We start from the raw sequence: 19,471 nt of genomic DNA, 5'->3' as shown, positions 1-19,471 counted from the left end.
AACACTCCATTTGAATCCAAACCAACTATGTATAGAGTATGCCGCAATAGGATCTTTTGACTCTGCATGTATATATTTCAATTTATTTGGGGCAAATAAGTTGAAATATATACACTGTAGAGACACACTGTGTCTCTAAAGGTAAAAAAGAAGTTTATACACTTATGCCAATATTTCAAAGCCTCTGGCTAATAATGTAAATCATAAACAACATCATGAACAATAACATAAACCTAAATAAAGGCAAACTTTACTTTACCACAAAGCTCATTGTCATGTTTTACCTTGACAGTGGGAAAGCCCTGCTGGGTGCGGTCCTTCACTGATCCTCTGCTGCCTTCAGTCAAGTAGCGGGCTCGGTGCTGAGTCTCTGGCTGGACGAGGATCTTCAGGTCCTTCCCCTCACACTTCTGTGGGAACTGCATTGAAAGAGTTCCTCCTTTCTGATTCGGTGTCTGAGGATCCTCGGAGCTGAAATGAACACTGATTTAAGCGAATCGCCTCCAGTTCTAAAAACATACAGCATTTTTACAATTGTGCATGCAAGCTCGCATCTTCTAAAGCTGTTTAAAATCTTACAACTAAAAAGGCAGCACGCTGCATGACCCCTATCAATATTAAATATTTGTGTATATATATCTGTCAACAGCTCTCTGCAATTGTTCTCACTGCTACAATAGTCAAAACACTCTGAAGTTGCCATGGTGCTCTGAGCAATGCAGAGTTAAGAGGCCCTCCATCACCCAAGCATATTCTAACCCCAGCTCTTAAAATGTTCAGAGTTATCTGTTTATTTAATCTGCTCTGCTTATCCTAGGTCTTTGAGAGAGGCTCTGTGATTCACTGTGGCTGACCATTGTTTGTACTTCAGTATCCTGCCCCTCCCTCCCCTCTGATCTAACCGCTCTCCTTCACTCAAACGGTGGTGGGAAATTTGGAGCCAGAATAGTTTGTTAAAGATTTCCATCTGTTCGACTGTCAATATGTAATTTTTCAGATAATACCTACTCTGACAATCAGATGAGTGCTGAATGAGATCATTTAAGGCCATAAACACAATATTAAGATAAAAGAAAGACCTGAATACTTTTTATTTGAGAACTTTGAAAGGCATCTACCAACAAACAACATTAAAAAGATGAAAATACATTAACAAGCGGGGCCCGAAAGTAGAGTAACTTGCTACAATGATTATTTTAAAAAGCAAAAAAAAGAGATTAATAATAAATGCAGATTACCGGTAAGTTCATTTTTTGTTCTTATTCATCAACATAAGTTCTTCTGGCAACCCCGAGAAAAAGCATTGTGTGGAGATTATCATTTGAATCCAGAAAGTCAATGCAGATGAGAATATTTTAAATCAAGAACAAACCTTCCTTTCGGTCCAGTCTTGCTGTCTGGGCCAAGCTGCGACAGGACAAAGTGTGGACCTTTGGCGCTGTCGGCATCGAACACGTCCATGCTAGCTTCCACTGCAGGCACAGTCTTAATTCCGGGTCTCTGGCGAGGGGTACGTTTACGGGACTTTCGTGGCACTTCTGTATTGTCATTGTAAGAGCAAGTGCTCATGACGCTAAAGTTGGACAGAGAGTCATCCATCCATATACTGTTACTCTGCTCCGAGTCCAGGGGGGCCTCATCCTGGCAGGACATACGACTATCGTCCAAGAGGTCTTGTGGAGGTGGGGAGATGTTGAGAATGGTGCGACGCTTAGATGGCGTCACTGGATGATGCGGCTGTGCATCCTGGGATGTAGCCCCTCTTCCTCCTCCGACCTCAGCGCTGCCATTCCCATTCCCGTTATCTGCTCCAACAATCTCCGGTACCACTCTGGTACCCCTGGCGTCCTCCCGATCCACATTTTTGTTGTGAGTTGGGTTCTGGTCACTGGCTGGGGGGGTGGAATGCATGGTGGAGCTAGAACAGGTGGAAAAAGCACTGCGAGGCCCTTCCGTGGTCAGAGAAGAGGACATGGCATCTACAGTGTAAATAATTAGACAGTGAATACAGGCATTTCAACAGTGCTGGCTAGCAGCCCCATTTAAGCAGCAAAAACTAGTTATGTTTTTTTTTTCCTCTCTCTCTCTCTCTTCTTGAAGTATCTTTTTATTGCATCCAAATAAAATTTCTTATTTTTCATTAGATCTTGTATGTGAGTGTCTGCACACGTGGGGTATGTAAAGCACAGTAGCGATGTAGCTAAAAACAAGATCAGAGAAGAGCAGTACAACTTATCTGTATTTGAATTAATTTGAAAAAAGAAAAATTAACGACTCAGTTAATTTGTCATTATCCCTAGCATGTTGTTCTTGCTCCAAAATTTGCAAATATGATGAAAAAGAGAGGGTAGTTCAAAGCAATTATATGTAAAATAAGAGGCATCCCAATTAATGGAGCTCTTCTTCTTTTTTTTTTTTTTTTAGTTTGTTTGTTATTTTATTTTTTGCTACAAAAGTGAATTTTGGGGACTGAACGTAGCCACAGAGACAAAAGAAAACAAGCTTCTGACCTATGAAGCAGAGAACTGCAGACCATTTTATATGCAGACACTCCCTGCTTCAGAGGAAACTTCCTGGAATATAAAAATGAGACAGCGAATGAGCAATAAAAGCTGTACAGTAAAAATTGATTCAGATTGAAGAAAAAAAATCATGTGATGAATACCGTCCCCACCCCACCTCCAGGAGTTTAAAAAAATTGCTCCAGCATGCTGACATGTGTGCATCCAAGTAGTTACAAGGAACTAGAAGAGGAGTGGGGGGGAAAAGGGTGGTTAAACTGGAGATTGTAAAAAAAAAATGAGTTGGACTGCTGCGGATAATCTGGATTGTTTGGTGACCCATTAGTTTGCAAAACACGCAGTCAGATAGGAAAAAAAACATAGAAAACAGAAAGGTGGTGTATTTTTGAGAAAGTATGAAAAACTGAAAAACACATACAATCACAAGCCAAGAAACTCAAAACTGCAGAAAAAATAAGGTCCAACTTGTCTCTATTTGCTGAATGAAAACAACACAACAAAATGTTATACATATATTAGTTTTTTGAGTGACTGGAAAAAGAGGCAGTGTCAATCATTTTTGAACACAGCTGTTGACTTCTTTGGTCTTCATGCATTGCATGCAGACAAAAGCAAAGGAGACCACGTGTAAGGACTGGGAGCATTTTAGGATTAAACAGTAAGGTTAAATCCATTTCATGCCAGTTGATACTGTGGTTTAATGGTGCATATTGACAAACAACAGCTCTGACGTACAGAAAAGTCTGAGTTTTGTGAGCCCAGAATGCATTGCCTGATTTGCCTGCTTGGTAGCTCTGCACCATCCTTAATTGTTCATGATTTCTTTTAAAATATTTATTCATTGGACAACTTGAGAAGCGTTCACTCCTCAGAGAAAGCAAATAGACACAAGACTGTATCCACAACAAGCACGATAAAGCATTGCCACGATGCCGTCTTTGGACACTTAATGTGATTTCTGTTAAATAATTCAGACAGTCATCTTGCTTTGTTATTCTGCCTTGTTTTACGTTATAGTCTAACACTTCTAAACATTCATTTTCACACCGGAAAAAATAATGATAAAATCTCCTAGTGGGGGATGTTTTACAGCTTATCAGTCACAAAGTCTTATTTCTGGACTACTATATTTGTCTAATGACACAATGCTCTTTCGTGAACAACAGCTCCTCCTTGGAGCTGTGAAATGGTCAATAAATATAGTTATCCAACACCTTTTAACGATGCTTTGCTGTGTTTAACATGCAAAAAACATTTTTGTGCGTGTTTCACATGCACAGGGTGTAAAATCCCACCTTTACTATTTGTTATATAGTAAACGAATAGTAAAGCATTAATTACACTGGCAAATGGCTGCAGCACAGTACTGCCTGCATATCCTACACATGAGCAGTTTGTTGCTGCAAGAGGCAACACCATAGTAATATCATGTTAGATCACGACAAGCAGGAACATGCAGCAGGCATGTTGTCCTGTCTTGAATTCAGTGACATGAACTTCCTTCTTGAGCTTTTTTCCCCTCACATGTGAGGATCATAGAGCTGCAGGCGTGTTGTCTGAGAGGCTTTCCTTTCCATGCGTGTATTTACTTGCGTTAAGGTTTATGGGTTAGGTGGCTTTACAATACTGACTGACTATAATTTCCAATCAGGCTTTTATAAAGCATTATTATGTTTAATTGAATTGAATTAAACTGAACGGAACTGAACTGAAGGCCAGTCCAGCTAACAGAGGTACAGGTAAGAGAAGCAGGATCCTACCTGACGCTAGAGGAGCTGAAGGGAGAGGCCCGGCCTCTCCGCCGCTCGTTTGACTCATGATTTGTTGGGTCTGCTGACTGGAAGAAGGCAACTGAAGCTCTCTGGGGAGAAAGTCATACACCGACTCTGTTGCGAAAGAAGGGGAGACCAATAAAAGCAATTAAAAAGTGACTAACAGAACTTGAACACAGTTTTTCTGGGGAAAAAAATATAAACATGGCTCCAATCAACTTCAAGAACAGCTTGCAGAGAGGAAATATGAGAACAACCCAATACCACTGTGTTTATTTGTATTATAATCTTTGAAATCCAGTTTTGTTGAATTTTGTACCACCAAATATCCACAATTGTTATAAACATATCCATAACAACATTGGCAATGGATCTAGTAAGACAGCAAAGGAATAACCACAATCTGCAGGTACGATTTAGTGGGAATAATGCCACATCTCCTGTCCTTTAAATGGTGGCAGTATTTATTTAAAAAAAAAAAAACAGTAGCCGCATGCTTTATGATAAGATCTGAACTTTAACTTTAGTCAAGAGAATTACACAGCACAGCACATGATAACAATTCTGTTTGTATACTGAGAGCACTCCACTATCTTACAATTGTTCTGTTAAAAACATGTCTATTTGTACCTGTTGATAGTCTCTTTTTTATTGGACTCCTTCGTACTTGTCAGAGCCTGATGTCTGCACTAGCTGTGCCACTACACATCCCTCAACACTCAAGGATTTGGGCGTGTTTACCCAGAGACGATAACAGCCTCGTGGTAGTAACCTCAAACACAGATGAGAAGAGGACTACAAATGTTTTTGTCTTAACTGGGAAGACAGATTTTTTTCCACTTTGAAACTTGCAGCATTCAAATAACATCACTGGGGGCAGTTCAGCAGATGTCACAGAGTCTCATCTGTTGCTAGAAGAGGTTTTATGCAACCACTTTCAAATATGGTTCTCAAGCAGTACTTTGCCTGGTAGGTCATAGTACCACACACCAAACTGGTAGTGCTTTTATTCTCAAATACTTGCTTTCCCTGATCTGACATTTGGTACTGAGCTCTTTTTCTGGTAAAAGTTCATGCTAAATGAGAAAGTTAATGTAAGGGCCAGCGGTCAGTTAATAGATTAGTCAGAAATGGTGTGATAATTCCTCCGTCTCAAACAAGCACAACAAACCCTGGACATCCCTGGTGGTCAGTCTCCCTGGGCTTCATTTTGTTTGGGATACAAAACATTAAAGAGCATTGTCGATTCATTTCATTTTCAGTAAAGTAAAGTATATAACTGCTGATGAAAATGTTTCCCTTAAATAGCAGAGTTCATGAAAATAAAAAAAAACAATGAAAAAGAAAAACAAACCAAAACAAGATTGCTTTCCCATGCCTGATGTTCAGGGAAGGCAACCTGATTTAAAGTTGGGTGGAAATAAAAAATGGGGGGGGGGTGCTTGGTAGATGTACTCAGAGCTGGTTGTGTGAGAATGGTTCACTGAAATAAACAAAATATTATATCCAAATACTGCCCCTAGCAACGTAAGTTGATTGTGTTTTCTTTCTAGCACATCAGGTTTTTTGTTCCTCTACCAGTTTGAGTTGAAATTTCAGACACAAGAAAAGTGATTTTTACTTCATTGTATGTAACAGTTAAGGTTAATTGTTAATAATTTGGAATAATGACTTAGTTTTATCTTTGTTTTATGTCACCTAAAATGTTGACAAAAATGAGACTTTTGATAATAAGACTTTTGAAAAAATGGCACCATGGAAACAACAATAAGGAAACACCTGATCAAAATATAATCTGCCGATCAATCAATCATTCATTTTAAATACATTTTATTTGTACCCATTGGTTATTTTAGTTTACATTTGCAAACATTACTTAAACAACATGCTATTCTTTTCTTGAGTACTTCAATGCCACACAGTTTCCAGTAAACTCAACCTCACCGTCCATTACCAGGGATGCCCTCACATGTCATCGTTCATTACCCCAGCCTAATAATAGCAACAAAGGGCTCTGAATACACCTCGTGAAGGAATGAAAACAAACTGAATCAAACAAGCTGGAGAAGAGGTTAAATCAAAAGCTGTGGTAGGGTTACACAAAGCCAATTTTCTTCCCTCCGTGCCGGCCATAGATGTGAGGGGGGTGGGTTGGGGGGCTGGCTTTGGGTCAACAACATGACAACACTTTTACCAGCAGCCCGATTCATCATCCAAATATTATGGTATGAACTTGGGGCAGCCATTACAGTCGCCTGACTCTCTTCTCTGCCAACTGCCAGCTTTAATTACTTGCAGCTGAGTCCCAGGGTTTGGTATGTATATCAGATACTTAACCCTCCCATTGTCACCACTCACTGTGTACAATAGACAAACCTGGGACGCACTGAAACCAGCCCCTGGATCTTCATCCCCAAAGCCCTTCAGTCTCTTACAATTAACTTTTGAAAACACAGGGAAACCTGGTTCCCATAAACAGAGCTTAATACTCAAACCAGCAATCTTGTGTAACTCCCTCTGAACTCACACATGCACAGAGGATTCTACTGTAGCAGTGCTGCTTATTTGCCATGTTCTCCAAACAAAATAGCACACGCATTGACATTCACATGCACACAAACGTCCCCCACCGCGGCCACAGAAACTCTCACTACCCCTTCATTTACACTTTTAACTCCACAGTCTTCTTGGGGCTCAGTGAACGACTGCACATGCAGCAACATGTGCTCCGAGCAAGCAGCCCTTCCAGTAAACAGATTGCCAACCGCACAGACAGAAAATATGTACTCTCCTCTCAGAGCAGTGGTCTCGAATCACTGGCTGGCCTGTTCAAAGTGTTTCCACAGTCCCTATATGACGCTTTTGGAGACAGAAAACCAAATTCGTATTTTGCTGCATGTTTGTTTCCTTTCCACCAGACGGAGTGGAACTCTTTATTTGTATGTGGCAACAAAGTCCCTTTCACACAGGAGCAAATACAAAGAAAATAAAAAAGAGTCTGCCTTCTTCGCTGGGAAATAACGTGTATTGACTCACACAGAAGCGCGCACACACACACCACGTGATGTTTTGATTTTACTCTAAGACTACAGTTATGTTGTGCAGACCACTGACCACAGAGGAAAACCTTTCATTTTCTGTCCATCTGTGATAATCATAATAACAGATTAAAACCTGACCAGAAACACTCACACTGACACCATGTGGTTAGTTTTGACCATGTCTGCTCACTTCATTAACACACCATGCTAAATATCAACTGAACTGAACAAAATTAGCTCCCTCTTCTCGTAGTTAGATAAAACGCCAGCTACCTTTACAACAGCGCAGCAGAAATACTGCTTAATGGTAAGTGTTTTTGCTTTTTATAACCTTAACATACATTGTGAAATGTTGATTTAGTAAATAGTGCAGGCTAAAAGTGAAAAAAGAAGGCACTCACCATGTGAATGGCAGGACTTACACTCCCATTCATTTCCCTCACATTCCTGCTGCTTGCTCTTACTAACCCTGGCACCTGGGGCGTGGCGCTGGTTTTTGGCTGAGTGACTGATTAAACTCCCTTCAACCCCCCCTCCACTCCACCTACCTCTCTCCCTGTCTTGTTTATTGTGCTCCAGACCCTTTTCTGTGCTACATCTTGCTCAACAGGTTAGTGGTATTGTCATGTGGAAACCTATCAAGCAGAAAGAGAGCAGTACTATAACCTATTTGTTGAAGAACTGTGCCTTCGTTGTTACGCAAAGTGGATTGCCTGAATTTAGCAGAACAATGCATAAGAAGATACGATTAGGAGTAAATGCTTAAGCTCACCTTTTGCAGCGCATTTGGAGATTAATCCGAGCAGGGAGCAAAAGAAAAGAAGTGAAAGGGCACCCACCTGCAGCAAACCATGTACAACAACCCTGAAATGTTTACAGCCAAGCCTACACAAGGGCTGCCAGGGACACCATAGCAACACAGATCAGGGGACAAGTCTTTTGAGCTTCTGCGTCTCTCGCGAGCTAATGTGAGTAAAACGAAGAAATGGAAAAAATACGTATAATCCAAACTCAAATGACTAGGGGTGTACATAATATACAGGCATTACACTGATGCAATCTTAACTGTCTGTGAAAAATGTCACCACCTGTTATCTTTTTGTCAACTCCCACTACTAACAATAACATTTGTCCTAAATTATACTGAGCAAATACTTAATTTTTAGTTTGGGAATAACTAAAGAATGAGTCTTCAGGATCTGAGATACATCCTGTCTTTAGGACAAAGTGAATGGAAAATCAAGCAATAAAGATACTTTAACACTAAATGTTGCTGCCTAACTACTGAACATTAATGAAGTGCAAAGTGTGTTTACATTAAGATAAAAGATTCATTAACATAGTTGACAGCAGAGGGAATTTGCCCGTGAGAAAAGGCAGTTTAATCCTTTCTGCGTTACATCTTTGGCCGGTTAAAAGATACAGAGCAACATATTATGAATTTATTTTGCAAGTGCAAAATCTATAGTTTCAGCCACTGTGATGTAATGATCAATGATTATGACTGAACCACCTGCAGTCACTTACTTAAATGTTAAAGTTGGTTCACAGTTGTGGAAAAGCAGCAGAATATGACATTTGCATTATCTTTTCTATGTAATTTCCAAAACGGGAATTTTCACTGGCAACCTTTTATGTTGCACCTCTTTTTCCCGTGATGATTAAGTGGTATCAGAGACCTGAATCATCCGACATTAAATCTTATAATTGCTGTATTGCAACAATATGAAAAGGAAGTTCAAAAGGTAAGCATTTTCATTTACACAATTCCAATGTACAATACTAATAACGTTATCTTCTCCATCAGATTTGAGTTTATTATCAAATTATCCATAGCTTTATTATAATGAGATAATAGGAACCAAAAATGTCATAATGACCATGCTTATTGATGATCCTCCTTACAAAAGTTTTGCGAGTGCATATTTTCTGTAACTTGCAACCACCAAATGCACAACATGCACTCAGCATACAAATAACTGCAAGAATTTTTCACTAACTTCTTAATCAATGCAGCATTGATTGATTTTGGTTTTTGAAGCACAAACCAAAAAGGCTGAAACTTCGAATTCAACTGTGATTGATGAGGAAACATTTGGATCTGATGGCATGATTTTATAGTTGAGGGTTGACATGTATATCTAATTGATCTCTAATCAAAGTTTGAGCTTTAAAACTCCATCATCATTATTGTCAAGTGTTAAACTGGAATCATTTTGTATCATTTTAAGATAAGATAAGACTTTATCGATCCCACAAGGTCAGAAAAGAAAATGGTGTGTGGCAGAACCAGAGATGCATCAATACTGATAATATTGAGTCCAGGCGTGATCTAGCAGTTGAATCAGGTAGGAAGGGAGATCTAATTAACTGGTTTTCTGCATTAATCTGCATTAAATTGTGATCTAATGATCAAAGACACAAAGATAGACATACATTCTTTTGCTTCTGTATTTTAATTATAAGTCTATTCCACAGTATGAGGTATTGGCCAATATGCAAAGCCCAGGTATCGTTATCAGAAAGGACCAAGAAAGTAGGATCAGTGCATCACTTGGAGGGAGTAATATTAAACAGTAAATTGACTTCCATCTACTGCCCCCCCCGCCCCACAACTGTATGATCTAATTGTTTTCTCCAGATAAAAGAATACATATGAACTACTCTGTAACTACAGAATGTAATTTGCATGAAAGAATTTGTTTAGAAGTCACACAACTTTCATTTTGACTGCATAGTCTCTCACGGATGTGCATAATGATTGCATTAGACATGATGACTAAAGAATGTTGCATGAAAAGGCTCAGTGGTTTAAGCAAAACAGCAGCCTCATACTCACTTACATCACTACATTTAACCAGTTATTGCATTCGGGAAGGATCACGAGATCATAGACCAAACGTGTTTGCTGATGAAGAAACAGACAGGAATTGCAACAACACAGAAAAGAACACAATTGAAGTCACAGAGGTGTGCAATGTCCATGGAGTTATTTACTTTGATCAGTGGTTACAGCAGCAACACTCAAAGATACAGAGTTTTGATCAGCTGACAGCAAAAGAAACTGACCAGAAAATGGAAATCTGACTAAGATGGCATGAAATCACACATGCACTGGCCGAGCGGTAAAAGCTGCAACATTTCTTCAACGTGGGGAATCCAATGGATTTTGGTAAAAATATAATGATAATTTAAAGTTTAGCTATTTGTATTTTCACTTTATGTGGACATTTGGTGTACCAGCCAGGTTCTTTACACTGGAGATGGTCAAAGCTACACATCACCTTGCAATTCAGTATGTGATTGAACTTTGTGATTAAATGAGTATGTGATAAGTGATTGCAAATCCTTTATTTATGTCCCACCAGGCTCAGAATACGTGGCATGTATATGCACCACTCATTTTGAAAATTCAATAATTTGTACCGTAAGTCATATGTGAACACAAAGTAGCCTGTTTGTTGTATTTATTAGGCTCCCAGCAGTGCGATGGAGACACAGCAACTGTATGTCAATGGAGAGTTAGAAACTCCTTGAGAAAAAGTAGCATTACATTCTGGCTGAGCATTTGCTTTTCAACACACCTTGCATTTGGTTCGGTGTTTAGCAACAGACTGAAAAAAAGAAACAGTTCCTGAACTCACATCTTCAGCACCGGGTGGAATTCAAACTATTCACAAAGGAAACATCACACATGTAGACTTCCATATGTGTGTTTACACACACACACAAAGACACGGATACCCAAAAACTTTAAACTTCTCTTCAGAAATTCAAGTGAAATCTGACTTAACTGAACTATTTCCTCTGAATCACAGACCACAGCATCACAGACACAATCTCACTGCACAAAACGCAACTCATATAACTTAAAATAATTAGGAACTGGCATTTCTGACAGACTCACAGGAAAGCCATACTAAGGCAACAGGAAGGGCCTTTAGCAACACTGCACGCAAACGCTTTCCAACACTGTGACATCACTAGTAAAAAAAAAAACTGTAGAAAAACTAAACGTATAAGATGCCATACACAAGTAACAGGTTTTAAGGTACAGTACACTAAAATGTTTTTATGAGCAGATTTTCAATAAAACGCACAACTAGGAAGCAGACGAAATAAAGAAACATTTGACCATAAAGCAAGTAAAAAAAAATAGGGGATAATGGTTACTTACATTTAGATAGATACTTTAAAATAGTTCTGTTTGTACAATGAATATGATGGCACACCCAGTAAAAACAGCAAGGACCTACATGTCAAACCTCTTCCACCTACCATTACATTAAATTATATGACTCATTTCGCAGGCACTTCCATCCAAAGCAAAGTGAGCAATTCTTTAAGAGAATCAGTGTTTGACCCAAACAGGGATGTGTCATGGTCCCGATGTGATTCAAAAGCCATATTTGGCTCCTCTAAAGCAAAACTGTGTAAGATGTTACAATGATTTTAAATCAATACAGAATTTTTTTTCCAAATATTCAGTAAATACATAGATACTGGTTACTGTAGGCCAGGAAGACCATATACGAGAATCAGTAATAAATCCAAAACTGGATATGAATAAGACAATGTTTTTGTCCAAATTCATGACCTTATTTTGAAACTTCTGCAGCCTCTGCTCTCAAAGCAAAATAATTGATGAGCAATGCAACAAAAGACAAAAAAGTTAAAAACTAGCAGCTGACATTCATTCTGGCTGAATGATCTGTAGTTTAAGCAACTGTATTGTAAACATAATGAGGTAAAACAATGAATGGCAAGGTGAAACCAACCCATCTTCAACAATTGCAGATTTTGTAACATGTAACAGGTCGATATGATCTCAATGCAGACGACTTCTCTGTGCATCCACTTTATTAAAAGCCACCCCGGTGTCTGGGATGCGCTGGTACTGTTTGGCAAGCGTTGAAAGTAGTTGTAGATCTTTGACATGTGATCACCGCTACTTCATGGCATTTTCTGCCAAAGGCAATGCAGCTTTTGTATGATATTGTATCACTGGCTGGAAGACCCGTTGCTGCTTTCTCAGTGGGTAGCCTTTATTCTGAAAAGAAGGTCACTCATTCGGAGCTGAAATATGATGAAAGTATTTGAACACATTGCGATGCATCTTAGTTCTTTTCCATAAAATATTTGAAAACATTATTTTTGTTAACATAATGTATAGCACGACTGTGGTAACTTTCTGAGAGGCTGAGCACGCTTAGCTTTAGCTTCTTTTACCTTTCCCATTACTGGCATCTTAGGATAATGCATACACTTTTACATTTTTGTCATGTAACACAGCATATACACATACAGAGATGGGTGGAAAATTACAGATGAGAGTTAAGAGGACAGATGAGAAGAGGAGAGAACGGGTTATTGGAGAGGGGGAGAGTTACTGCTGTGACACTGCTGCCTCAAGACCAAGGCATTCACTTAAACATTCACAGATAAGATTACATTTCTATATTCACTGGCCAAACCATTATGGTAAAGCCACAATGAACTTACACTCACCGTATTGAACGCCTGCATATTTGTATATGACAAAGCCTTTGATTACATTTGTGGTATTTAACAAGTTCACAGCATCTTGGGCATCTCTGTAGTATGCAGAGAGGTCATTGCCTGGCACCTTCTTGGCCTTAACAACCAGGGGCAAAGAGTCTTTGCATAGCTCACAAAGTTTCTGATGCACTTTGCTTAAATGGAAGCTGTTGTGGTAAATCTAAGAGCTTCTGTTTTTCCCAGGATGCAACATCGAGAGGCAGTGGTGAAAATATCTGATGTTTCACCTTCTTAAATGCAAGGTGCAAATTCTTAATATTAATACAATAGATTTATGTATATATATATATATATATATATATATATATATATATATATATATATATATATATATATATATATATATATATATATATATATATATATCTCAATTATAGATTGACAGCTCTTGGGAAAGACAACTTGTCCAGTATAGCTACTAGTGCAGCTGCATTGTAGATATATTAATTGAAATATCACCGGAGTAGGTAGATCATCACACCCCTATGCTCAAGAATACTTTGACACGTGGACTGAGGAAGTTAGTGTCAAAATCAGCAACCTTGTAATTGAAAGATGATACCTTGTGAGCTAACGGCCCAGTACCTACCAACACCTCCAGCTCAGAAATAAGCATGTTGTATCTTGTTTTAATCACGTATACACATTTTTAGTGTAAAGACAGCTTGCTTAGGCAGCTTATATGTTAGTATATCAGTCTTAATGCAGATCATAAGAAAGCAAAAGAAAAGTGCTTAATATTAACAAACAGAAAAATAGCTGACCGCTGTCATTTCACTGTTAAAACCACTGAAGAAGAGAAAAAAACACTAATAATCTCATTGCAATGCTGGGAAACTTTGGCTCATTGGAAGTTAAAGAAATTCTGCAGTTTTGTGAGGCGGCAGACTGAGATGCTCTCTGTAAATCATTTGGAGATCACATCATGACGACGCCGGACTATGTAACAGACTACCTGAACTGCTCTGTGGAGAACACCAACCCCACCATGACATTAAGATGCTTCTCAAATAACAAACCACTGACCTGAAAGAGCTCCTGAGCATGAAAAAAAGAGTCTCTAGGGAGGGAAATGGGGAACTGTTGAGGACATTCAACAATTCCCACGACAATTTAAATATCAGTGTTCCCCTGGACAACAGACTAGATGGGACATGTAACACAGATGTCTACACGTGGGGGTCATTCAATGTTCTTGCATATATTTTGTTTGTCTGTGGGGAGAGTTCAGTTTAATATCAAGTCATCTGTTGCAGCCATCCGCAGCATCAGAGCCAATGACTTAAAGAAACTAAACAAACTGATAAAGCTCAGTGCTGGGAACATCTCTAGATCATTTAAAGCTGAGAAAAAGAAGGTTTGATAAAATGAAAAACATAATGGAAAACTTCACAGCAAAGTGATTAACCCAAAGCTGCAAAACAAACCACAACAGGAGATCCATCTCACAGATATTCTACTACGACTCTTAAAAGTTATATTACTGACTGAAAGAATTGCTGCAATACGCATGTAACATGTGCCTCCCACAAAAACACCTCCATGAGCAAGACCATTCTCACCGCTGTACTCCCAAACACTGCTTAGCAAAGGCTCTAGGACCACAACAAAGCCACCAAAATGTTGATGTGGCGTTCAAACTAACCAGATCCAAATGTTCCCGTGGGGTGTGAAGAAACAAGTCCACCCGCAATACACAAGACGTAAAGGGTGCTCTCCTGGAAGCACCTCAGGGACCTATACTATATGAGTCAGGTGGCTATGTGGCGAAATAGAATACATTCACTACAATCACATCTTTAAACAAATAATTGAGTACTTAAATCTTACTAATGTCAATTTTCATAGGGAAGCTGCACATGGTGCACAAATGTTCAATTCTGATGTGAAAATGTCCTGATGTGAAAAGACTTCTTTTAGAATTCTTGTTAACAATTCATAAAAAAGGAGGAAATAGCCAAATTAAATAAAACTGGTGTTGGTTCAACATTTGGCACACATTGAGAAGATTTGTTTGAGTCTAGAGGCACTCAAAAAAATCACAAAGGAATTGTTGAGAGTAAGAATGCAGAGCTAGAAACCTAATGCCAATTTTTTTGTAAACTGAGAAGTCATTTCGAAACAATCACTGCTTTAAACAAAATAACCTGCAGGTCTGCTCAGGCATTGCAAAACTCTTCTCTTTCATCACAGCTTATTAATACCGCACTGTCCTTGTTCCCCAAGTTTTAATTCTTTCAGACTTGCCATTTTACACAGTCATGATCATTTCCTGTCGTGGACAAATTAGATTAAGCCTACACCTTCAGCTATTAATTACGTAAGAAGATTTGCTCTAAAGTCTCATTACGGATTTGGAATGTCTGCTGGTTATTCGGGCAAAAACAGGCTATGAAAATACAGACCAAGCAAACATCACTACGACACACCAACACCTCTGTTTTTCTCCTTTGTTGGTGCTAATTGGAAAATGAAAGAAATGTATGATTTGGGGTGATAATGACACCCCAGGTTACAAGTAAGGATGTAATTCAAGTAACAGTCTTTTGTCTGAAACACACACGCAGCCATTGTAATGAAATGCATGATCACAGTCCAGCCCCCCAATGCTACAATTTAGGTCAAACTACACAATCAGTAGTAAAGTGTGGGAGAAGCATGAAGAGAAAACTCTGAGTCACAGTTTAATAACTCATCTTTGAGCAGGTTGGGGCTTGTTGAGATGTTCAGATATGAACGTCATCATTCTTGCTGATGAGGTTTTATAAAAAAAAAAAAAAAAAACATTCTTGCCAAACTCAAACAAAGTGTGGCGAAAGAGTGAGCAGGAATGAGGCAATACCATTCACACTATAAAGATGATAAAGAGAAGTGATTTTGCCTTTTAGAACTAAACCAGAAGGATCGGCTGAGTAGGGTTTTTAAACAAGTTACGAAAAAAAGTAATACTAAAACTTGTCTGTTGAGTCTAAGTTTACCTTTCCTCATCTTTACTTGTCCTGAGGCAAGCGCTTCCACTGTTTGGGCACTGAAAGTAAATATGACCTTTGATTTAGATTTTTATAACTATAGCAGGGCACCTAAACACAAGGTTAAAAAGACTTTAATGTCGTCAGGGGCTAAAAACAGAAATACAAACAGACACCCACAACAGCACAGAGGCTGAAAATAAAGGAGGTTGAAGGAAAAGACATTGTGCTAAACTACTGACTACGTTTACATGCAGTCAAAATTCGGGTTATTGCTAATATTCCGGTTACTGAAACATTCGTGAGCAAACAGGGTTATCCCTGTATACATGGTAATTCATCATTTGGGATATCCCGATCAAACCAGCGACGCGAGGAGAACACCGTGACGCAATTCCCGTCATTTCCGCTTCTTCTTCCTGTATCCAAATTCAAAACAAATGCTGCTTCGCGCAACTTTTCGCTCACCTTCTTGTAAATCTCGCTATCCCGGTACTTTCTACCGTCTACAAATGCCAAAATTTTCATATCCTTCATTACATTTATAAAATGATTAGTCTCCTCCTCACTCCAAAAGTGTGGCGTGGTCTTGTGTTTCTCCGTGTTTATAAGAACTTCCTGGACTCAAAAGACCAAGATTCCTTGCAAAAAGAGCATGCGAAGAAAACAAATTCATGTTCCGTTTGATCGGGATATCCTGTTAGGCGTTTACATGACCGAATATTCGGGGTTTAATAAGGAGTAACCCAGGGGTCAAATTCGGGTTATTCAAAGGGGTTATTGGTGTTTACATGGCCGTGCAAAACCGGGTTATTGCTAATATTCGGGTTTTAAAAAGGTTATTGACTGCATGTAAACACATTCATTGATGAACAAAGGGGGCTAGCGCTGTGCAAGTAAAATTGGAAAGAATTAAAAAGGATTGAAAAACAAGAATCACTCACTTTTTCTTACTTTTCTTATACAGTTTCAAATATGAAAAAAAGTACAGATCTTCAGTTTGATTGAACAAAAATCCCTAATTTTGATGGAACAGTCATTCAAAACATTTGACACCTTTCAACCAAAACTAGCTGAAGTTGCCACCATGCCAGTCAGTGGTGCTAGTCTCCCCTCCCCACCCCCACTCCTTTAGTCAGTTTTAGCGATAAACCTATGAGTTTTGGAAAATGTAGTATTTGTGGCATATGTGTTGCTTTTGGCACCTTATCAGTTTTAATGTGCTGGATTTGGGCAGGAGTCTTTTCATTTTTTTCCATAAGTGGGTACCAAGGTTCAAAGATCAAGAAGAAAAAAAAGACAAAACAATGACAGGATATAAGGGGAAATCGGATGGGCCAATGTTGCAGTCCATTCCGGCCGTGCGAGTCAGTCAAGGAAGTACAATATGACTCAGATTTTTTTTTTAAAAGAAAAAGTTTTTAAAAGGAAAAGGAAATTAAAACAAAGTATTACCAAAACTGATATTTGATCATCTGTAGGATGGAATGCTTAAATACAGTCATGAGCAAACGTTCTTATTATTAAAAACAAAATATAACTTTTTTCACAGTGTCATTATTCATTCAACATATTGAAAGCCAGAATGGAAAGAAAATTCATGTGGGGAATACCAAGTGTCCTCATAAAGATCCACCACTGACAGTAATAGACTTGTAGTTTCTTCACCACTTTTTTGTGTTCTTGGTCATCACAGCCTCAACAGTCTTTGGTCTTGGTCTTGTCTCGGTCTCGACAGTCTTTGGTCTCGGTCTTGTCTCGGTCTCGACAGTCTTTGGTCTTGGTCTTGTCTCGGCCTCAACAGTCTTTGGTCTCGGTCTTGTCTCGGTCTCGACAGTCTTTGGTCTTGGTCTTGTCTCGGCCTTAACAGTCTTTGGTCTTGGTCTTGTCTCGGTCTCGACAGTCTTTGGTCTTGGTCTTGTCTCAGACTCGGATAATTGAGATGCCATTGCACACACCAAGATGACAGAATCTTGTGAACACCAGTTCTTCAGTGTGATTTGGCTACTATAATGGTGAATAATGCAATTTCAAGTCAACATTTGTGTGTATCTTTAATTTTTAAAATTCACATTTCATCTACAAGTTAAGTACAATTTAAATCAGTAACATTTACTATTGATTACACTTTCTGAATTGGAGGGAGGTGTTGGAGCCTTGTTATTTTGTTAGATGACTTTGGGACTAGTAAATAGTCACGTCAATCCTTAAAAGCACTTGAGTCAATCCTCAAATAGTGTAGAAATAGCGGTAGTGCAATTGCCACACATATTTGATCTCAGCTAATTGATGAAAACATCTATAGTGAGTTCATACATAAGACATCCACTGTCTGTTTTATTGTATCTGCAGTTGAATACAATCTCATATGTAAACTAAGCAGCTGAACCCAGTATGGTGCTTATGCTCTACAACTCACGCAAGATGACAAAAAAACTAGGTTTTTTTTTGGTATTGATCTCGGTTTTGAGCTGAACTAGTCTTGGTCTTGTCTTAGTCTGTCTTGGTCTTGGTCTTGGTCTTGATACTCCCTGGTTTGGTAGCGTCTTGACTACAAGTCTAGACAGTAATAACATTAAGTAATATCAGTATGACCACTTCTTCTTTACAGCATTGCTTCAGCTCATTGAAGTTTTGGGACATTTGCTTATGTCTTATAACAGCTCTACTGAGGTCCTGCCATGGCATTTCATTTGGGTTGAGGTTGGGACTATGAATCAAAGTTTACCATATAAAGACTTTGAGTCTTTTACTTATTTATTTATTTTAGCCACTCTGTTGTAGATTTAATCTGTAGCCTGACCAAGCGCCAACCATCTAATTTCTGGGTTGAGGCTCACGTGAAACTCAGATTTTTTAGAATTCCTTTTGCTGGCAGCAAAAGGGAGTCCATTTCCACTGACTCCCATGTTAAAATGTCCAAATTAAGATAAGAAATAAACATATTTTACAGCCTGGTTAAAAAAAAACATTTTGGTCTCAGTCATTTGATTTCCATCCATGACCACTCTGAGGGGGGTGAATCTTTTTGTACCATGCCAGGAGAGTTTATATCAAGTGATAAATGTATTTCTATGACTTGGCTCAGCCAACGGCAAACCATTATCACTTCCTCATCTGTAATCGTAATCCTATTGCACTTAGAAAAGCAACCACCCTAAACGCGACTGTCATTTTTTATTTCACCGTCGAGTCAACATGTTACAGGGTATATTCCACTGTAAGTGTCTGAGGGCAGCTCTGCAGATGTTTTGGTGAGGTTCAGCTGAAAGAGCTGGGAGCAAAGCTAACTTGGATTGACATGTGTTGGGCATGTTCCCATTGGCTATTAGAGCTACAGAGCTAGGGACCATACAAAGAGAAAGGGGCTTCCAAGCCGCTCTTCAGAAAACCAACGGGTCACGTAACTAATAGTTCCTGCAATGTTTTATACTGTCTATGATATGAGCCTGACCCAGTTTCACCTAAAATTTTGGTTTGAGACAGATGGCCTGACATTTGCCACTAGAATACTCTGGTATACAGACGAGTTAATGTCGACTCAGTGAAAGTAAGCTACTCTGGTCCCTCGGCTGCAAAACAGCCTCAAATCATCATCCATCCACCCC

The 19,471-nt window shown here is 38.9% G+C and overlaps 1 protein-coding gene across 5 annotated transcripts in view; it reads right to left on the bottom strand.

The window, feature by feature from the left end:
- The window catches only part of nfat5b (nuclear factor of activated T cells 5b), a 43,540-nt gene that overhangs the window by 10,607 nt on the left and 13,462 nt on the right, over window positions 1-19,471 (bottom strand). For 2 of the 5 annotated variants that reach the window (XM_061743251.1, XM_061743259.1), the window contains exons 2-4: window positions 4,283-4,408; window positions 1,373-1,979; window positions 285-471 (exon numbers count right to left, since the gene is read on the bottom strand). In XM_061743251.1, the coding sequence (XP_061599235.1) occupies window positions 285-471; window positions 1,373-1,979; window positions 4,283-4,408 (920 nt within the window). Of the gene's footprint in view, window positions 1-284; window positions 472-1,372; window positions 2,574-4,282; window positions 4,410-7,736; window positions 7,797-19,471 lie in introns of those variants that run through there. The other 3 variants (XM_061743267.1, XM_061743278.1, XM_061743273.1) reach the window with 3 other exon arrangements.

This window comes from Cololabis saira, chromosome 2, assembly GCF_033807715.1.
Source record: "Cololabis saira isolate AMF1-May2022 chromosome 2, fColSai1.1, whole genome shotgun sequence".
Taxonomy (NCBI): Eukaryota; Metazoa; Chordata; class Actinopteri; order Beloniformes; family Belonidae; genus Cololabis; species Cololabis saira.
The sequence above is the reverse complement of the archived record's forward strand: the minus strand, read 5'-3'. Positions and strand labels throughout refer to the sequence as shown.